At 36.6% G+C, this 22,175-nt stretch overlaps 2 protein-coding genes across 2 annotated transcripts in view; both read right to left on the bottom strand.

The window, feature by feature from the left end:
* Window positions 1-22,175, bottom strand: part of GPD1L (glycerol-3-phosphate dehydrogenase 1 like) — an 844,690-nt gene that overhangs the window by 262,822 nt on the left and 559,693 nt on the right. The window lies entirely within an intron of this gene.
* Window positions 990-22,175, bottom strand: part of STT3B (STT3 oligosaccharyltransferase complex catalytic subunit B) — an 85,821-nt gene continuing 64,635 nt past the window's right edge. The window contains exons 7-16 of the mRNA XM_050938366.1: window positions 21,029-21,175; window positions 18,412-18,460; window positions 17,496-17,650; window positions 16,009-16,220; window positions 12,870-13,057; window positions 12,135-12,306; window positions 8,600-8,773; window positions 7,160-7,273; window positions 5,050-5,262; window positions 990-2,642 (exon numbers count right to left, since the gene is read on the bottom strand). Coding sequence (XP_050794323.1) covers window positions 2,562-2,642; window positions 5,050-5,262; window positions 7,160-7,273; window positions 8,600-8,773; window positions 12,135-12,306; window positions 12,870-13,057; window positions 16,009-16,220; window positions 17,496-17,650; window positions 18,412-18,460; window positions 21,029-21,175 — 1,505 coding nt within the window. The 3' untranslated portion in view covers window positions 990-2,561. The remainder of the gene's footprint in view (window positions 2,643-5,049; window positions 5,263-7,159; window positions 7,274-8,599; window positions 8,774-12,134; window positions 12,307-12,869; window positions 13,058-16,008; window positions 16,221-17,495; window positions 17,651-18,411; window positions 18,461-21,028; window positions 21,176-22,175) is intronic.

Below are 22,175 nucleotides of genomic sequence, written 5' to 3'. Positions count from 1 at the left end.
TATTTTCAAGTAAGTAGAATTACAGGTAAGTAAATTTCCTCTTATCACCAGCATGGAGCTGGCTCACTTCCTGCTGGTGCTTAGCATAGATTCCTTAATGTATTTATAAATTTTTCTATAATAATCACCATAGTAGCTGAACATCTCATTAATTTTCAATCTAATTGTAGTATGAGGATAAGAAACTGAGGAAACTCTGAGACTTGCTTAAAGTCATACAGGAAATCCATCTGATTTAGGCACAGAACCAGGATGTTCAAGTTCAGTGCCTTAACAGGATTGTCTGTCTTTCTTCAGATGGCAAACTGTAAAGCTCAAGCTATATGTCTCTTATAAATATGCATGTGTGGGGAAAGATGATAGCTGCTCCCTATAGACATTTTTAATAGCAATTCACAGAGGGTTCTACAATTTTGTGAACTTTCTAGGAATAGACTTACTTAACTTGGAAAGGAACATGGTTAAATTACTAGGGATTACTGTGGCTTCACTGAAGCAGTAATAGCAGCTCTGACAATCCTCCCACAAAGGCCAACAACTTTGCACTTTGGGAAGTGGAGTTGTCTTTATGACCAAGCAAGGTTACTTAAATATTTTTGGAAGAACACAGAATTTGAGAAGAAAGGCTTTAGAGCCTTGTTAAAGCAGGGCCAAGCTTCATGTTGTTTTGTAAGTTTAATGATTGAGGCAAAAATGATGAAGTAGAGAATTTTCATATGCAGTAACAGATGTTTCATAATAGGCAACCTTTTTCTTCTTAATCCTGTGGTGAACTCAGTGCAGACGCACATACCATGATCTCAAATGTAGAATTATACCTTCACTGAAGGGATTAAATTAGTGGAAGTCTCTCTTAGATATGTTGTTTATAGCTTAATCAATTGTAATAATCTTACATTTTAATCTCCTCGAGTGGGCCAAAGGATTTATGCTAGTAGAAGAGCACCAATTTTTCACGTTCATTTTAAGAGCAAAAATGACAGGATACCTTAACACAAAACTTGAATTAACTTTATTTTCCCCTATAGTTAACAACTGGTCTGCATTGAGCTTTAAAGCAACAAAGTAAAATGAAATCTCAAAAGGGCAAAGGGTCAGAAATCCAGAATTTTTAGTTTTGTGAAAATGTTGCAGCTGTAGTATTGGTCTGTAAAAGAACCATTAAGCTCAAAAACGAGTTTATAAATCAAAAAATATTCTACACCTTGGGAAAAATCAGCAGTAACATTCTCACTGAATATTGTAAATTTACATTTTCTTCATGAAAGGTACATACTATTCTGCATTTTACACCAATACTTCTGGTGTAAATTAGATTTGCTTATATAAAAATGAGTTGCATCCTGTGGCAGGAAAATAAACAGCAAAAACCCTCTTTCACTTTATTAAAAGAACAAGAAATTTTTCAAGTGTGTATAAAGTTTCCTAGAGCTGGAAAGTGAACATGTTCAATCTCCATTTGTATTTTAGTGCATTTAATTTGACAATTGTCACTTAAAAAAAAAAAAAAAGCAAATAGCACTAAAGCAGAAGTTTCATCTACTGATTAAGCACCCTAAATAAAACTGCAGAGAAACACAATCCTTTCCAAAAAGAACCCAAAACCCTCACCAAAAAAGGTAGGTTGGGGTTTATAGATCCTCTCTCTCTCCAAATAGCCACAGAAAGGGGATTTTGTATACTTGTCAACCTTTTTTTAAAATTTAAAAAAGGTGTATTTGTTTTACCATGTAAACATTTCATAAAATTAGTTTAACTTTAGTTCTGAAACACCAGCTGTTGTAGTGCTCAGTTGTATTCATTAATGTTGCTTCAGATTTTCAGAAGGATACAAATTTAGCCCTTATATCTGTTCTACAAGATTTGTGCTGTGTAAGGCAGCAACACTGCAATTGTTTTTTAACAAAAGCCGCCTATTCAATTTAAACTTCTCCAAGTACTGTAATATGTCCAGTTATTTCTGAAAATGTAGCTTGCCTCTTATAGTCCAGACCAAAAAATGTACAGCAATAGAAAAAGTACATTTAATGAACCTATGTAAATAAATACTAGAAGGGAGAATAATCTGTGTTTTCTAATAGCTGAATTACAAAGATCTCCATAGTCTCTCAATTGTTTTTAAAAAAATCAACAGGTTGGAAAAAATCACTTTACAGATTTGGCCATTCCAGTTTACATTACATATTGCTTATTCAGCTGAAGTATATTTTATTTTTTAAAAAATTGACAAGTATGCATGTGCCAAGGACCAAATTAGAGGGTTCTTTGGTGCAATCAGTCCAAATTCTCAACAGATTTGAAGGATAATATGTACCAAGAAACAAAAATCTGCTGCTAGACTTGGACAGCAGCTCTGTCTTGCTTCACATTACAAATCTAAAACAGCTGTTCTCAATAAGCCAACATTTTTTAAATCAGACATTGCCTGAAAATTTTGTACAATAATCTGGACCAATGATGGTTCTGTACCCTCATGTTGCTGTGAAACATGACTTGAGCTAAAGGCAAAGACTGGTTATCTCAAGGACAACTGCTTCGTATTAGCAATCAGAACAGTGTATTTAAACTGTCTTCCTGTTGGGTCTCTTGCCTTTCTTTAAAATTAGTTTATTCTTAATGTAGCCCCGCTTCCTTTTGGCAGTCTAAAAAGAAAAACAGATACATTGTATTAGTTAATTATAATGCTCTAGAATTTACACGGTAATGCTATGCTTCAATCTTTAGACTTTTTTTTTTTTTAAAGTAAATTTAGAAAGTGGGCCAAAACTACTTCATATAGTCCTTTTATTTTAAAACTGTTAAACATATGGCAGACTAGCCTCAGGCTACTACTTTAATAAAACCCAACATCCTCCCCTTTCACAAAGTTATATGAAAAGCCGTTTGTTGCAGGATCCACAAGTCCATCAGCTGTGCTGATGCTAATAAGAGCAAAGATTCTAATTCAGCTTGATTAAAGACACAAAGAGCAAAAATGACATATAGAATAGGGGAGAATGTTAGTCTCAAACTTGGAAGGGAAAAGTTTCCAGAGAACTGAGTACTGGGTAACAGAGTTTTCATCTTTGCAAGGATGACCTGGTTAAGTCTATCACTCACAGAACTGTAGTTTAGTGTAAACAGAACATGATAACTTATGTCTATATTACTGATGGACTGTATTAGAGCAACTATTAACATCTGTATGCTTTCAAGGAATAAATTAACATGCACAGTATATGGGAGTTCTAGCCTTTTTATCCCGCACAATCAGTTTTGGAGCCTGAGTTGGGCCCTAAGATGACATTAAATGAGCAAAGAGGGCTATTTAATTTTCTATTTGATGTCCCAAATTTTAGGCTGAGCAGATACTTATTTTAATGAAAGGACTAAGTTGTTTTCATTGTATTTATATCTATGGGAGACCATAAACGATCGGCTTGTGTATTTAATTTGTCCCAAAGAACAGACTATGAAGTGCAGCTGCTTCAGCACATTCTATATGAAATTTGCTTGTCAGGCTCACCTGAAAGCCACTGACAATGGGAAATAGAAACTACAACCCTTTAAGAAGCTGGAAAGCAGAGATCTTGATTGTAACATTTAGAAGGCACCTTTCATTTTACCAAGGGTTATGACAAGTATACATATAAATTCACCTACTACTGATAACTATGTAACCATGCACAGACCCTCTACATAACAGCTTAAGCTAATATATATTGAATTTTCAGGGGTTCATGTGGACAGAATAATTTTGTAAGTTGGAGGCTGGCCAGGAAGATACTGCTCATATAGTTACAAAAGATCCTTTTAAGGCTTTATCTAGACACCTGGGTGCATTAGCAAACCGGCTGATTCACTGATACTGTATAAATTTATCCATTAATTATGTAGAATTTACATCTCATTTCCAAATGCTGACCATACTTTTATCCTGTCTTAGCTTGAGAGCAAATGGGTTGGAATACAGCTGCCAGAAGTATGGTTAGGGTTAACAACAACAGGGGACTTCAGAAGCTGTCATACCATAACTATGTCAATACTACAACTTGAATTTCAGGTGTTAGAGTGCAATTGGCACTTTACTGTAAAGTTTAAACTGAAAAAACGAAGGTCCAGGCCCCCTGGCAATGAAGGCCAATTCAAAATATTCATGTTTAGCATTAAATTATGACTTCAGCTCTAAAGGCAAGTTACCAATTACCAGTGAAATGGTTCAAAACAGATTCCTCTCTACCAATCTAACTGGACCATGCCATCAAAGCACCTTAGAGACACTGGTAAAATCTGTTCAAACATTTTATATCCATAAAGTATCCTTAATTGTATGTTATGCACTAGTTTAATAGTGGTACTATCATTGTTCACTTGACAAGATTTGAGACTCCTACTTGGGATAAATCACTGCATATCACAGGGCTGCTAGCAGCTGCTTTGAAAGATTTTTTTTTTTCATTTCCTATGCAACACCCTACTCCCCGCCCCCCAAACACTCCACTATAATAGACAAACAACACACCAAGACCAAAATATGAAATGAGTTTTAAAAAAAGGAACATTTTAAGTGAGATGATTTCAAAGAGTAAGAAGCCAGACACTTAAGTTCCATCAACAAAAGGTTCAGATTTAATTTATTTCATACAAAAATGTCATTTTGAAACTTCTAAGCATCACTATTTACAAACAGGTTCAGAAAGCAACTTCCACATTATTTTTTACTTGGTGAGCCAGTGACTGAAACATGACTGATGTACTTTGGAGAGTATACTTCAATTTACATGAAGCTGTTTAAGATTTGTAACAGCCAGTGAGACAGCCTATTGCCAGTTAGCAACACTGTCTAAAAAAATAAAAATCTAGCCTTGTCTCTTCACATGCTCACAGGTTAAGCAGACAGTAAATTAACAATTATTACCAGCAGGCAGGTCTGATATTGGAGACTAATATGAATGAACCGATCATAAAAAGATCTGGCTAGTGGAAATATATAACTCACCAGCTATGTGATTTATTGTTAAAAACAAAACAGTTTGTTGCCCCTTTTGAGTTACTTCACTGGGAACCCACCTTCTTTGACAAATACTTCTGTTTTGGTAAAATGTTGGTTACTCTAGGTTTATGGTCCAATGTCTCTCTGTTGTCTAGTTCTTTCACTTTGTATATTCTTACAAGCCAATGCTCTGATGTAAAGGCTTCCTCCAAATGTTTGAATTTAATGTCCTTGTTGCCGATCTCAGCATTGCGTGTGCGATCAAATCCTGGTGGTGTCCGAAAATCCAGCTATAAAATTAATGTTACACATCAGTTTGGAAAAAAATATGCAATGCATCACTGCTGACTGAGCTGTGCTCCACATGTAACCATTCCCTGGGCTAGACCTAAACTGCTTTAGTGGGGAAAAGAATCTGAAGAGAATATTTTCTGTGCAATGTCATTACTGCTCAGAAAAATCTTGAAGCCACGGCTTTTTGTTAGTCAGCAAAACTAGAGCTCAAGTAGTTCTGACAACTGGAGAGGAAACTGATCAAATGACTGATACTTGTACTATGTCTTCTGCATTATGACCCAAGTCACCAGTGTCAGTGGCGAGTCTTATTGTTCTGTCATTTCCTTATTCAGAAAGGAAACAAGGAGACCATGAATGTCCAAAGTGCAAGAGCCCGTGGTACCTTATAAACATGGATGCTTTCTCTCTGTCCTCTCTTTACAATGAAAATGCTGCATGGAAGAATATGAAACTACACATCCAAACTTCCTTGCGTTGGCTCTATAAGCCAAAGTCAGTCCTGAAGTTAAACAGGCATAAGGCCCACTGATCTCAGAGTTCTACCCACTTATATGAATAATGAATTTAGTGTCGTGTATCAGATATGGAAGGGCACTCAAAAGGGGAACAGGAAAACGAGAATAGAAAGTTTTATGGACTTAAAACAAGGCAAGCAGCAGATGGGAAAAATGGAAAAGGAAAGCATGAATGAATAACTAAGATTAATAAACTTTATTCACAGATGTAAACCTTAATTTATGCTAAATGTCATTCCAGTGAGGGAGTGATGGGAGGAGAAACAGCTATCAAACAAATGGTTCAGACACATTTGCGAGAATTAGGTGAAGCCTTTAGGTCTTAGTAAGGTGCCAATGTGACCCTTAGCGTCAAAGTCTGGGGAAGAGAACACGTAATTCATTTGTTTAAGCACGGTTCCACATAAATGAAAAACTATGGCATAAAAAGAATAACTTGAAGTGTAACTCTTCAGCAAGATTACTGCTTACAATGAATCGCTAAATTCAAAGGTATGCCTCCAAGGAAACAGATGAATATAAAGCAGCAGCAAAGGGTCCAAGATAAAGTCTACATAACAGCACTAGTACTGCTAGAGCAAATTAAAGATTACATACCATGGTAATAATTTTTTCCAAAAGCGTAACATTAGCTTTGCAATTTAAGATAGCACTAATTTCCATCTCTTCACTAGCAGAGTGAAAGCTAACATTCAATAAAAAAATCTCATCAAGATGACAACAATTTTCTTGGCTTTGTGTCAAATTCAAATTAAATAAAAAGGGGGTTCTATTTACAAATCGCATAACCTCTTCTCCAAGACATTTCCATTCTCGTGCAGTTCAAGTTCCATTTGAAGTGATTCAATTCCATACTTCATTACCTTTCTTCAATGCCCATTTGTGTAGTATTGGATTACAAATAAGAAATCTCAATTAACCAAATTAACAAATGGCAGATTTTTATACTTTCAGAGATACTAGTGATAACCTTATTCTTACGAAGTTGACGTGATCTCATCTCCCACGGAACTGTATTCTCCAGTGGTGGAAACTGATGTAGGAGTTCATTTTAGCCCAAACAAATATTTGGATCTGAAAGGCAATTCTGCAACTCTCTATGCCACATGGTCCTAGCAGACAGTTTATAGGTGTCAAACAACAGATGCTACTAAGAGGTCTTTCTACAAGCAAATGTTTTCAATACCATTTAGAATAACTGTAGAGAGCTAGCAGGATCCTGTGTACCTAGGAGTTGACAGACACATCAGGGGTTTTAATAAGGGACTGATAAATGACAGGGGGCTGGTGCTGACACTGAACAAGCAAACTACAGATGACTGACGAGCTGAAAAAAAACCTGTAATTAAGTGGAAAAGTTCCAGATACCACTAACCTGCATTTCTCCAAATCTGTAATAGGACATTTTATACATGAGGCAGTTCAGCAACGTTGGAGAACCTGCCTTGTCTACGCGGAACTCTCCCTGTGGAGTGAAGTAGTCACTTTCCTAAAAAAAAAAAAAAAACAAAAAAAAAAAAAACAAGGAAGTCTCATTCTCTCTTCCACAAGACTCACACTGATGGGATTTGATAAAGTGTGTAAACTATCTTCTGTATTTTAAATATACATATGAGGGAAGTTGTCTTTTAAACAGAAAGTGAGGCTCAACTTTAACTATAGCATAACGGCTGTGTAACTAAGACACAGAGGTTGTGCACCATCAGTTTTATTGAACAAATTTACCCCCTAGCTGACATGACCTTGGTAATCCATTTATTGTATGTAGATATACATGACTTGTTTTTGCAAGTATTTCTGTAGTAAACAGTTCTTGGAGAACACCAGTATTCTGATCTATTGACCAAATAAGGTGTATAATTTAGTTGGGATCTACCAGAATTAGTATTTTATGCTTTATGCACCTGAACTACTATTAATTATTCTGGAATAACATAACTAGGTTTGTGGCTATTGCGATATAAGCATGAACTATAGGTTGCATATACAACACACTTGAAACAACACATTTTAACATTTAGGAAATGGAATTGTTGATTGTGTAGAATAAATTAAAAAAAAAAGTCAAGCAAAGGCCTGTGGTTACTGTCCCTGGACATGTGCTTGAAATTTAACTAACTGAGCAGATTGCTCCTTTACATCTAATCACTTTACAACATTTTATTTTGTATAGTAAGACTGTTGCTTGTCTTCTCTTGCAATATTCAAGAACTGCAGAACTAGCATCTTGATTTAGAAAATGTGGATATTCCCTTACCCTACAATGTAAGTAAAATTCTTCTACTCTACTATTAGCCCATAGTTCAGTGTGGTAGAAATTCATTTCCTGGAACTGTAGTATAAAAACTAAAAAACTAGCTCCTTAACAGTAACTATTTAAATGTTCAGAACATCCCTTGGTGATTCAGTTCAAAGCCCAATGGTCACACTGTGACCCACACAGGCTATTACAGTAGATATCCTGTGCTTTCAGTAACAGTTTTCAATTCCACAGATGAAACATACTAAAAAATGTAAAGTTTTAAAATGACTGACCCTTCAAGACCATATATACTGAAAGACAGCAGACTATCACTCTCTGCCATCCAAACATGAAGGAAGAACCCTAAAAAACCATATGATTTAACACATTTTATCAAATAATACGGTAATCAAATATATAGATTTCCCCCTTGTGATAAGGTCACACCATTTTAGTTAGTGATGGGATTCGAGATAAGATATTGCCATATGGTACCAAAAAATGGATCTAACAAATACTGTATTTTGCCAGGGACACACTACTCCTAGATTTATTGTTTACATTTCCACTTACCCGGATATCTTTGGGATGCTCACCCTCTGCTATTCTCACCATCCACAAGAACTTGTTGATATCATCACCAGAGTAGCCAATCACACCTCCAAAAATAATTAAAACATAATCCACATCCAGACTCCTCATGATCTCATATGCTGCTGTCTCATTTGATGACATTGCTTTTCCCACCTACAATATTACAGGTACAAATATCTTAGTATCTGTACAATTGCTTACCAGTAAGCTAAAGGTCCAGATCCTCAGCTGATCTAAATAACTGTAGCTTTACTGAAGTCAATGGAGCTACATCACTTAACACAAACTGAGGCTCTGGTCCAAAACACATGCAAATACCCTTCACGGACCTTGTTCATCTCATTCTGTATAAAGCAAACCCATTACACCTCCATTTATTTGGAAACCGAAGAACCCAATCCCTATGAAAATTATTTTATTCTTCATGGGAAAAATTGGTGTCTGCTGGACTGAGCTTTACAGTATATAGGACAGTTATACAACTTTTTTTGCTCTTTACTGCTTCTTCAAACTACATTTGAATTGCCAACAGATAAAGGAGATGCTGTCTGGCAGGGTGGCCCAGTGCACAATGAAAAATATTTTTAAAAAGTTGTGATAACTTCAACAGAAATTCTTTAAAGCGCAACTTAATTTTCCATTTTTCACTTTCATCGAGTTCATTGTGTCTACATAACCAAAAGGCAGAGAGGGGCAGAAATGCATGTCTCTCTCTCTTTCTTTTCGCTCTCTGTTCTCCCCTATGAGATTTACAGAGTGGAGTCATTTAGGTTTAAAAAACCCAAAACAAAACAAAAAAACCACCGAGACAAGCTCTTCAAGTTCAAACACTACAGATACGTTTTAGGTCAAAAGGTAATATATGGGGAAGAAAATAAAGTTAATTAATCATAGCCAGAATCTCTCATAACAGTTGTTTTTCCACAGGTTTGTTGTTGTTTTTTTTAAACAAAAACAGACTAGAGATAGAGAAGATACACTTACAAGGTCAACACCTGCACCACTTTCATTTACTGTTGAGCTGCCTAAATTTAAAGTATAGCAATACATCACTAAGATATACATTACTATGGCAACTGTTTTATGTGCAAATTCCTTATGTTAAAATACATCAAAAATTAAGATTTAAAGAATGTTGTTAAGTCAATGACTTAAAGCTAGGAAATGCCAGACTTATGGTGACCCAGGCAACATTAAATTTGGCCTTGTAATGCATATACATTATGATACAATCTTTAATTACATGGTCATATACTATTTTTTCCACAGGACCCTTCATTCAGAGAATGGGCAGTTATCCAGTGTGTGGATCTAAGCCTTTTCTCTCTCTCCACCACCATTCAAACTCTGTACTGAATACAGAATAGTTAATATCCACATGGGTATTTCTATTATGCTCTCCCCAGAGTATCTGAGTTCTTCACAAACAGTTCTTTACAACACCCCTGTGAAATTGGATGGTAGTATCCCCATTTTACAGGCGAGAACTAAGGCACAGAGATTACAGCCGAAGATCAGCACAACACAGTATCAAAGCACACGTTAGATTAAGAACTGGCTAAATCAACAGACCTCAAAGATTTGTATCAATGGGGGATCGTATAAAGGCCGGGGGTTTATAGTCACTTTCTGCAGGGATTGGTACTAGGTCTGATGCTATTCAACATTTTCATCAAGAATCTGTAGTAAATATAAAATCACTGCTGGTAAAATTTGTAGATGACAAAGATTGGCAGAATGGTAAAGAATGATAAAGACAGGACAGTCAAATCAAGTGATTTGCTTAGTAAGATGGGCCCATTCAAACAAAACACGTTTTAATACAGTCAAATGCAAAAGTTACACATATAAGAGCAAGGAATGCAGGCCATACCTACAGAATGGGGGACTATATCTTGGAAAGCAGTGAGTTTGAAAAGGGTCTGGCTCCAGCTGTTTCACACTGGGCATCCAGAAAACAAGGAACATATAACTAGGATCAACTATGAGTATATTTATTCAGTCACTTGTCCTGCACCACACAGGAACTCTGTGGTAGGGGAAAGGATAGAATCCAAGTCTCTAGGGTGGCAGGCAACCTCTATAACCATAAGACCATCCTTCCTTTTCCGGCAATCCCCTGCCTCATTCGCTCCACACCAACTACTGCAATAAATGTCTGGTGGATTACTGCCTCAGCCTCCTTCACTACATAATTCTGATACATTCTCATATCTGTCCATACACTGTGCAGTGAATGAAGAAGGGTTCCTGTGGGGAAAAATAGCAAGTGATCATGTAATTAAAGATTGTATCATAATGCATGGCATCTGACCTGGAAAATCTGAGCCTAAACAGTTAAAGTTCGGAAAAGTTAAAAACAAATGAAAATAAGGTCTTATTTAAAGGTCTCACAGGAAATGTCAGGCAACCTTAACTATAGGCAGTGCTACCAGCTCCACCTATAATACAGGACTTAAAATTTCTACTCACCTGAGATGTAGGGAATGAATTTTTTTTTTTATTTTTATATATATATATATATATATATATATATATATATATATATATACATACACACACACACACACACACACACACACACACACACACACACACACACACAGTGCCTATCCCTTCCAATTCTGAAGAATAACATTCCAACTATTAACCAACTGTAACACATAATGCTGTCTTCCTGAGTCTGCACAGACAGTTCTAGTGCCTCTCTTGCTGCTCAGAGCTTTCCCAAGTTTCAGCCGAGTAAAAACTTTACTGAATCCTGTCAGTTTTCACAGTTATTCAGAATCTAGTAGGCAGCAGTGAAACTGATGAAGTAGGTCAATTTCACTTTAAAGCTGCTTAGCAAAACTGAGTAGCAGATGACCAGTTCTGGAGCTAACTACTGGAGAAAGTGATTCAAAAACAGTCCAAGGAGGGCTACATTAGCAGAGACCAACCTACCCATCCATGTAGCAGTCAGGAGGCTCTAGGAACTAGATGAGGAACAGAAAACTGCCAAAAGGAGTTACATTGTGGGAGGGCTTCAAGTTTAGATATCTACAAATTTACATTTCCCTATTTTGATGCACAGTCTTAATTCTCAGAATAATCTTTTATTTAAAGATAATTTAAGGGGGAAATAAATCAACTATCAAATTAGATTTCAAGATTACCTAGTTCTAGTGTCTAATAATTTTGCTCCATGACAATCTAGTTGCAGCATGTATTTTTTACCTCTGTGTAATGCAAGATTGAATCAGCACCACTGTTTTCATATTTTGATCATACTGTTTAGATTTAGATATTTTGTATGTGAATTAAAAACATTCTAACTCTTTAATTTGGAAAGCAATCTTTCACACTGGAGTTCTAACATATGCCAAACCTTTCTGTGCCCCTTCCATCCCTCATTCTATAGCAATTCTCTTAAAACCACACTATGCGTAAACAACATAACATTGTTTTTAGCGTAAAAGTCAGCCAGATATTTTGATGTTTTTAACCTCTGAGTATATAGAACTACCTTCCTTACCAGGGCTATGTGGCTGTTGTTCCAGGTATTGTTATCAACTAAAGTAGTCCGATTGGCCATTCCTGCTATCTGATAGCCATAGTCCCACCAAGACATTACTCGAGCATGTTCATCTGTATTTTGTCTTAGCCAATAGTATGCCTCTCTGAAATCATCCAGGATGTTCCGAGTGCTGAAAGAGAAGTATCAGTTTAGCTTACATTCAAACTAATGTCAGCGCCAATTTAATCACAAGATGACTACTGCTTTGTGGAGATGTTCAAAACAATCTGCATACACACACAATTCTTCTAAAGTAAGTTTGCTGATGACATGCACTCAAGAGCTCTGATTACCCTGATGACAGCTGGCTAGTCAGAAAACAAAACTTCTGAAGGGTTGACAAAACTGTATTTTGAATAGTACATTCAAGTACAGAGTTTATACTTGGATGAACTACGGGCATCTGTTACATTATCTGTAAACACAAGCTAGCTTACAAATTGTTTTTAAATTAAGTCAGTCAAGTATTTTGATGTTTTTACTTCTGACTATATAAAACTGGTTTTACCATTTTGTTGGGATGGGGGAGAATTAGAAATTGGATATTTAGGTCCCATCTGAGATTACAGAAATAGAATGGAAGAAGCTGAAAGGGAAGGCAAAATGACTCGAGATACCAATCCCAAGAGCCCAATAACTTTTTTTTTAAATTTGCCTTTACAAATTGTCTTCAAATATACAGTGCTTTCTTACCCATCATGATTGTATGAAGCCAGAACAACACTAGGACTGGAGTATGCATTGCTAGTTACCCAAGTGCAATGGACAGCAAACATCATCAACAACATCAGCATCAACATAGTAACAATACTCTTGATGTTGGGACCCAGTCCTTCTTCTGTTTTTTCCTGTTCAGATACGTGTTTCCTCACTTTACCTGCCTGAATAAACACAAATTGAACTGTTACAGCAGCTCAGATATAAAAGATGTTTTTCTGGCCATGGCAATGGACCCAATAGCTTTCTCTACACCATTGCCAACTCAAAATATCATGTAAATAAAAAGATCAATGAAGTAGTTCTCCAAATCTGAATATGTACAGGGAAATTTTTACATCCAGCACCATGTAAAATGGATTCTTCATCTAAAATCTTCCTTAATAGCATAAAATGCTCACATCAGATGAATGCTTCAGAGCCTTGTTGAGGTGACAGCTGAGTGCAGGCCAAAATAAGAGGTGAAAATAAGGCCTCTGAAGTTGAGAAGAGCTACAAAAAACAAAGCCTGCCATTGTGAAGGGTAGGTAGGAGATATTCCTCTTGCACAGTATTTTGGTTAGCTTTATAAACCTGCAGAGAGTAGCATAGGTTTCTGAATTCTGCCTCAGAAAAACAAGAACCTCTGTGGTGTGTTCCGGTTTGTTTTAGATGTGACAAAAGGAAAGAAGAGGCCTACGTATCTTTTTGAGGCAGGGTGAGGTGAGGGAAAAAAGTTGTTATATTTGCTGCAAGAAAAAAAAAAGGTTAAGGAAAGATAACCAAGTCTCCTGTGTTACAATACAAACCTAGCCAAAACCACAAATATCAAGGAGCCATGTGCAGCCATCTTCCTCATAAGCAGGAAAAAGGCAATGTAAGGTTTATGAAGATGATCTTTTCATAAAATATATAATCCTTTATTTTTCACTGTATTTGAGAGAAAATAATGGCAAAATTTGCTATTTAGAAAAAACAAAAACATTTGCATGGCAAATAAAATATTCCGACTTCAACTCAGCAAGTATGTAATTGTGTTACAGCCTGCACACCACTTCCTGGTTTATGAAACCCTCCCCAGGGAAGCCAAAACACTAAATACATTTTTCTTTAATCTTTAGGCCACTACATAATCTCCCGGGGTAAAACTGACTTTCAATAGGATTTAAACTTCTAAATTGCTTAGGCACTTTTGAAGTTTGTCCCAGTGAATAACTCCTGTAAGGAAAATGGGTCTGAGCACTAGGAGATTAGAAATGGGTGCTTAACTACAGAGTCATTCTCACTCTATTTCTCTGGTCAAAGAACTATGCATTGCCACTATGAATGACAATGAATGCCAGAGGAAGACAGTGAGAATGACTCTAGAGTCTGGTCGTAAGGCGCTCATCTAAGATGTGGGAGACCCAAGTTCAAGGCCCTTCTCCAATGGCTTCATTTATCCAGAGTGGAACAGCTTCAACAAGACAGACTGAATGATAACTCTGAGCTTGATTCAAAGACCACTGAAGTCAGTGGAAAGACGAACTGGGTCTCCAACATCCTAGGTGAATGCCTTCACCAACCGGCTGAAATTTCTACGAAGGTGGCTCTCACCACCACCACCTCTTCCTATAGCCATTTGGTGAATGGCGTCTAAGTCCTGAAATTTTTTTGGCTGAAACTATTTGGCAAATTCATGTCAAATATGTGCTGGCAAGGAAACAGATGTACATTCTTCATAGCTAAAGCTTCAAATGTAGCCCTAATTAGGGCACATTACCCAGAGCTAACAAAGGCAGGTCTGAGCATCACTAAGTCCATATAAACAACAGCAACAATCACAGCTCCTAGCTAGACACAGCTAGGACAAGCATTATGGGCTACTGCTGCTCCACCGGCACCATGATGGATCTGACAGGACTCCAAGTTTACAATTTATCCTGGTATTAGGTAGGCATATGCCATCAATAAATGGCACACTTGTAATACTAACCCACCTAATTCCGCTAAATGTTTTTCTCTACAAACAGGCAGGTTTGTAGTCTTCTAAGGTTTGAGCTGCAGCCAGTCTGCATTTAATTTCTCAAGCAGGCAGGGGGAGAGTAGTGAGACTGCAGAATTTAGTTTTGCTGTAAATGAGATTCAATCCCTGATCCAAAACCAACTGAAGTCAATTGGAGTCCTTCCATTGACTTCAATAGGCTTTCAATCAGGCCCTTAATTCAGAGTCCTTTAGTGCCCTCACATACACACTGAAATGAGTGACAAGATAGAATCTGTACAGCTAATCCTTTAGGAAAATGAACTTCCAATCCTACCTTTCTGGGAAGAAGGATCAAATACATGGATTCCCAAATGGTTACACTTGGGTGACTGCGGTGTCTTATTGGTGGGTGTCTGTTCTAAGCATTAATATTGAATTTCTTGATGCCAGTGATCCAGACCTACAACAGTAGTTTATAGACAGCTGTAAAATAACTGGGCAAAAAACAGGCTATGTTCTGATATCCAGGGCGTTCCCCAGAAATATCTAGAGTAGGAAAAAAAGGCTGGAATGCAATTTATTATATTTGTGTATTTGGAATTCAAGGTCAGTGTCTGCACACTGAGTTAAGATACACAGTTCAGGGAGATACAAGCTCCTCTGCACATCTATCCTGACCATCAGCCTTCTGCTTTTTCCACTGTTGTGGTTCTCACGACAAGGCTGATAGTTTTAAGAATGAAGTCAGTGTGTTTAAGTCCAAATCCCTCTGTACTTTATAAGGGATCAGAGTTAAAAGGAGTAAGAAGAACCCCCTATGCTGCACAGGTCTCATATTATAAAATGTGTAAAACTGAACATTTAAGGTTGGAATCCAGGAGAAGTGTTTAGGGCATCTTAATAATAATAATGCTTCACACAAGTACACGACTTCTCATCCAAGAAGAGACAATCCCGCAAGGTCTTATATCCATGTTATAGTCATGCCTTATGAGACTGCAGCAATCCTTGCTTTAAGATGAAGAAATTCAGCCTGTCAAAGTTCTGACATTGAAGCTTTGAACCTCAGACTATATTGCCCCTTGTTATGAAGGCCAATGAAAGATCTGTAATGCTTAGTATAAAAGAGCATAAGGACATATCAGCAATGACTCAATCTCTTTTGCTCACCTTGTCATACAAGTTGCCTGGGTTTCTTTTGTCATCCTCATCACTGCTGTCTTCTATTGGTGGATTTTCCCTCTTCATATCATCACCCAAATAGTGTTCAAACACATTGGAGAAAGCAATTGCTGACAGCATACAGACCACTGGAGTCAAAGTCAACATTAGACGAACCATCACACCAGCAAAGTAAACAGCACTGATTGCATACAGAGCGACTGCGGAGACAGAAGTCCATTAATGACATTTAGAAAATAACATTCAGCTATTCTCAGAAGAAATTACTAGGTCATTAAATTAGCCTCAGAAATAAAGACAATATCCCCTAAATGGGGTTGACAGCATCTTGGTATATAATGCACATTTATAGCACACATCTTGCTAAATATTGTAAAAAGCTCTTATTGAATAGTTTAGAAAGACTGTGTTAATCTACATACAGCCCTTTTATCCCCAAAAGGCTTCTTAAAAATATAACTTTGCAGCTTTTAGTGAGAATTAGAGCAGAGTTTTGATATTCATTAACAGCTTGTGGCATTTCACCAAAAAAGCACTCTAAATGAACTGGTAGAAGGAAGAAAATTGTGTAATTTCATTTGATAAAAATACAGCAGAATGGCTTTAGACTGGATATTTTACTGAAACAGAAAAATCAGGTTAAAATTTGTAAGCAATTAAATAAAAACTGATGTGAATGTATGTGATGACATATATAGTTACTCCATAAGATTTTGCAAATTTACAGGGGGTTGTCAACATTTCAATTCCAAGCACATACCTTCAACCACTTAAACATATTTTTGCTAGCAATATTATAAGGTAACCCCCTCACGATTCCCCAGCAGAACAATGTTATCATTCTAGAATACCTTTATAATAGTAATAGCGCTTTTCGCAAGAAAAAACGCCCCTGTGTACATTGGACAGGGAAATTATTATAGCAACTATTATTTAGACGTTGTTAGGACAGTTTCAACCACGTGGACTGTGTCATAAATTTTAACAATTGATTGTTTATAGAAAAGGAGATCTGCAATGGAAATTGTTCCAGACCTTCACTAGTTTAATTTGGAAATTTTGGAATTCGCTAAGGGATTATATGATTTAAGTATTAACTAAAAAATGAGGTTCTCCACCCCTGCACTCTGGCCTCTTTCATGCTAGATAAAAGGGCTGGAGCAGAATTAAGGGGCCTTGAAAGCCCTAGTTTAGGTTGGTACATTGAACCATATTAAGAAATGTAATATTTTCAGTCCTATTTCTTGGAAAATATTTTATCATTTCCAGTAAATCAAATTGCTATAAACTGTATTCAACGCTACATAGCAACAGCAAACTTTACAAAAGTGTCTTTATCCAACAACACAGTTGTTGAAGCCTTCTTCTAATACAAAATGCATACCAACTTTATTATGGGATGCAAAGCACACCAAACGAAGCAGAACTTTGATGAAGACAAGATTCTAGAAAATAATTTTTGAATATCTTCTTACCAAACACTCTTTCATCATTGATGTTTTTGATACAGAACCACAGTCCTGCTGGGAAAGTACACACGAGAATATGCAGATCAAAAAAGAAGGAAACCCATGTTGTAGGCTGATGCTCAGACACAGAGGCAATGATCGGGATGTGAATTTTCGCATACCTTGTTTAAAAAAAATTCAGTTCAAATTATTTTGAAATGATGAAGTTGCCAAAATTGTATAAATCAGAATTCTAAAGCAAATTTAAAAGTAAACACTTTAATTTAAAATGTTCAGACTTTATTCAGCAGAAATTTGAGGTACCTTTTCAATACATAATATGGTCCTATATCTTATGATATTCAAAATGGAATTATTCACAGAGACTGGACATATGCCTATGCATGCTAAATGTAAGAGTGCTAAAAACCTGTGTGTGAGATAACTGTCATAAAGATTCACGTACGTTTTGTGCAAAGTCTGCTAAGTCTGTACATATTGCACAGGTATAACTTAAAGGTGCCCTATTTTTAAAAAAAATCTGTCACCAAATGTTAATGGAACATTTTTAATGATACTGTATGTTATAGACACAAGTGTCTCAAATCTCAGTTGGGGAATATTTTTTTGGTTCAAAGAAAGAGTTCCACAGAAGTTAGAATCTTGATAGGTAGGTAGCAACTATTTTAAAACTATCTACAAACATCTAAGAGAGGCAACATTTTGAGGAACACTCTCTCAATTGTCAGTAAGGGAAAAACTCAGTAAAATGTCAATGTTTGGAACTACATTGGTCACAGTTTCAAGACAGGTTATGTAAATGCTCTCTCCAGTTTGTAGAAAATTTATATATGAGCTTTTATTGATGAGAAGGTGGGATGGAAAGTGTGAGATTTATATTTCAACAGGACAAATAATGCCCAAGTCCTCTATCTCTACTTACCCGGTGTCCCACAGTGAATAAAACCTCCCACTCCATGGAGCAATGTAACCTGAAAAAGTCAAGGAAAAAACTAATCTGCTTATATATTTAATTATAATGATTTAGCTATTTCTTCAGATATCTGCATAAGTATATATTACAATGAAAGCTTAAAACAGTTAAAAAACTGTCATGAAAACCCATATAATTTATGGAATTATTTCTGTCAAACAGACTTGCTATGATACACAGTTTATATGCATAACTAACAATGATTCTCCTCTTAAGGAACTAAGAATTCTCAGCCTTACAGGACTTACACTATATGTCATGATAACTCACACAGCTAAACAAATCATGAAAAGGTGGAGTAGTAGTTAAGGCACAAGTTTCAAAAATCAAAGAGTCTACAGCATTTGGAGAAGGGAGTCATTCAATCAAAATAAAACAAAACAAAACAGACTACCTAAATACTCCCCTTGCAAAGTACTGTTCCGAAGTCATCAACATTTCAACTAACATTTGATTTCTATAATGCCATCACTGCAGTATCTACATGCAACAGTGAATGCATACGAGTATTCGGATACCTTGATAAACCTTATGTAAAAGGGTCAGGCTTTTTGAACATGGCTCTAACACAAAAAGAAAGCAATGATACTGTAGATCTCCAAGTTGAAAGAACTTTTATTTTATTTTTCCTTCCCCTGTCACATTTCAATTTGTCATTTAATGAAAACACAGAAAAGTATTAAACTGAAGCATGAAAAATAAAATTTCACCTTTTAATTCATATGGCTTTATGCATGGAATAGAAAAAAGTTCTCTCAAGTCTGCATGTCAGCTGAATGTAACTGATTCAAAGTTTTAATCTCTTATTCTGTAACAGGTGGTGGTGAGGGAAAATTTTTGTACATGAGTTTACTTCCCCCAAACCGCACCTTCTGTTTAATCATAGAGATACATATATTTACCCTCCGTTTTCAATATTATTTGTTTTACCCTCTATAAATGCATGTAGAGGTGATTTAGTTTTACTACTACTAAATTGAAATATCTTGTAGGTTCCTACAGAGCTGCTCACATGTATCTGAAGGCAGATCACAATCCAGCAAGTTGTGGAAGCATCTGTTAACATCTATATTTGTTCTTTTTGTAACTTTTCAGCTCAACAGCAAAACAAAAAGCTTGCTGTTACAGCCTCGACCACTGAAGCCAGCAGCATTTTTTTTTTAAGAACATGTTATAAATTCATACTTCAATTTGTAAAGCAGTTAGTAATGTGTGAATTCCTGATCTGATGACATCAGGTTTCTGACTCAATCCGTATGGTGTACTGGCACATCTCTTTCTTACTGCCATATTTTCTAGAATTTTAACTTTTATTTAAAAATGTTTTTAAAGTAACTCTAGCAGTTAAGGTTGCTGAGATAGCATCCTTTACACTGCACTCATGTTTTTGAGGCTATGCCTGCATTTGTAGAAGCTGAAATAGCTCCAGAGGTGCCAACTGTACATTCATATCACTGAGTGCTAACTCAGATATTCAATTATATTTTGGCATAAGTGACCAGGCCTGGAAGACATTGTCTACCTCCCTCTCCCCATCAAGAAGATATGACCAAGGAGCCTAAAAAAGCATAGCTGGGCATCTCAGGCACCCTCAAAGGGGAGCCAAACTCAACAAGCCTAGTGGGACACACAAGCCTCACCTAGTGGAAGATAAACCCAAAGTACGTAGCAGAGTCCAGGAGTTCATATGGACCCCAAAGAGAGGGAGTTAAACCGAAAGAGCCCTGAAAGTCTGCATGACCATATTATGAAGATGTGCACAATAAATTGTGAGCAGCATCACTTGTGGGTGGATCTTATTTTGGGGCAGGGCTTGGAAGAGAACCATTACCTTTCTGTTCTGACTTCTTGACATTATCATCAAGTGTATCCCCAGTTTTCACAATTTTGAACTGTATAGTATACTCTCTCTCTTTCACTTTTTCCCCCAGAACCTAGTTTATCCTTTTCATTGTTTGAGAAAATAATGATTTACAGTAGTTTACAAAGACAAGGGACAATTTACAGTAGAAAACTACACATACGTTTCCTAGATTTTGACTTTTTTCTTATATAAATTTGAACTTCTCTCTTCAGTGCACTGTGAAGAAGAAAACACATAGGCTTCAAATAATACAGGCACTTGCTTGCCTCATTTAAACATCTTCCATATGTGTAACAGAAACGATGAGTTAGATACTTTTTCTTTTAAAAGCAAGAAAACATGTCTAACAACCCACTATATGCTTAACAGATTGCCACTGACCAACTGGAATTTCATTATACTGATATCCTCTTTAGGTTTTAGTTATCTATTGTAGGCTTAAATCTGGGTGAGGTCACAATCTGGGTGATGATCTCATCCTAGCCTACATCAGACATTTGGTAACATCACAAAAAATCCTGTCCAGAAGGCCCAGAGTTGGAACAACAGTGTTTTACAGGACAGGCCTGAAGAGTAGTAAGTAACAACTACCTAGAATCTGTTCACATACTGTTTAGTTTTACCCATGCTAATTTAAGAGCATTTTTCACCTTTTATCTACACTTTGAAGTACACACACAGTTCTCATTTGAGGTCTCTTACCTGTGTATGTCAAATAGATGACACTAAGGAATACAACACCAGCAGCTAGTGACACACCCAAGAAGAACAAGGTCTGGAATTCTTGCTTTGTTAGTCTGTCTCTCAAATACTGCAAAAAGGCATAGGCTTGCAACAGCGCAAACACACCTGGTTAAAGAAAGAGGAAAATTCTTGTTTAAATTCTCCAATAGAACAAGTAATAGCTGGTATAGCTGTGGAATCCTTTCACCAAGGCTTTGTCGACACTAGCACTTTTGTCCGTCAGGGGTATGAGAAAAAAAAAGCCCCTCCCCCTCAGTTTCACCGACAAAAGTGCTGGTGTGGACAGCGCTATATCAGCGGGAGACGCTCTCCTGTCAGCATATAGGGGCTGTACGGGAGACCTTACAATAGCGCAGCTGCAGTGGTACAGCTGTGTTGCTGTAAGGTCTGTAGGGCAGACACAGCCTATGTTGGAATTCTGAGAAATACACTGTATGACCTTTTAAGACGACTACTGCAATGCTTACCACTCTGGCCAAGAACCCATTAACACCTATGCTCATTTGATACGTGATCCACAAGACTAATCTGCAAGTTAGATCACTCATGTATCTTTAAAGAGTTAAAAATATTGCTCCTGATAAAGGGAAGGCACTCCTCTACTGAGGAGTCAGGGGACACTACTTCCCATAAGATTCCCAGTTTGTCGTCATTGGCACTTGCTCCAATGATCCATTCTGCAAAAAACGAACACAGGTCTCCTGAAATCAAAACACTAGATGGTCTGTATCTTGGCACAAATTAAAGTAAATTTTCATACAAGAGGAATTGACTGACAAATTTAAACTATGAATACTAACATGTAAAAATCTCTCACCTAAAATGTTTCATACTAAACTACTTCAGAAAAAAAAATCAAAGATTTTAAATTATTTATAAATTCAGTTCAGTAGAAGTTATATTCCACCTACCAAACATTCCAAATACACAACTGTTTTTGACACTTAAAAGTCACATTATATTCCAAAATTACAATTGATCTAGTCGTCAATACATGACTTCAGATTGAGAAAAGATCTAGTTTAATACTGGTAAAATATTTACTACCTCCATTAACATACACACAAAAAGGATAATGTAACAATTAAAAAGGCATCTCCCCTGC

Source organism: Gopherus flavomarginatus, chromosome 2 (assembly GCF_025201925.1).
Source record: "Gopherus flavomarginatus isolate rGopFla2 chromosome 2, rGopFla2.mat.asm, whole genome shotgun sequence".
NCBI classification, from domain to species: domain Eukaryota; kingdom Metazoa; phylum Chordata; order Testudines; family Testudinidae; genus Gopherus; species Gopherus flavomarginatus.
Note: the sequence above shows the minus strand (reverse complement) of the source record. Positions and strands in the feature narration are given on the sequence as shown.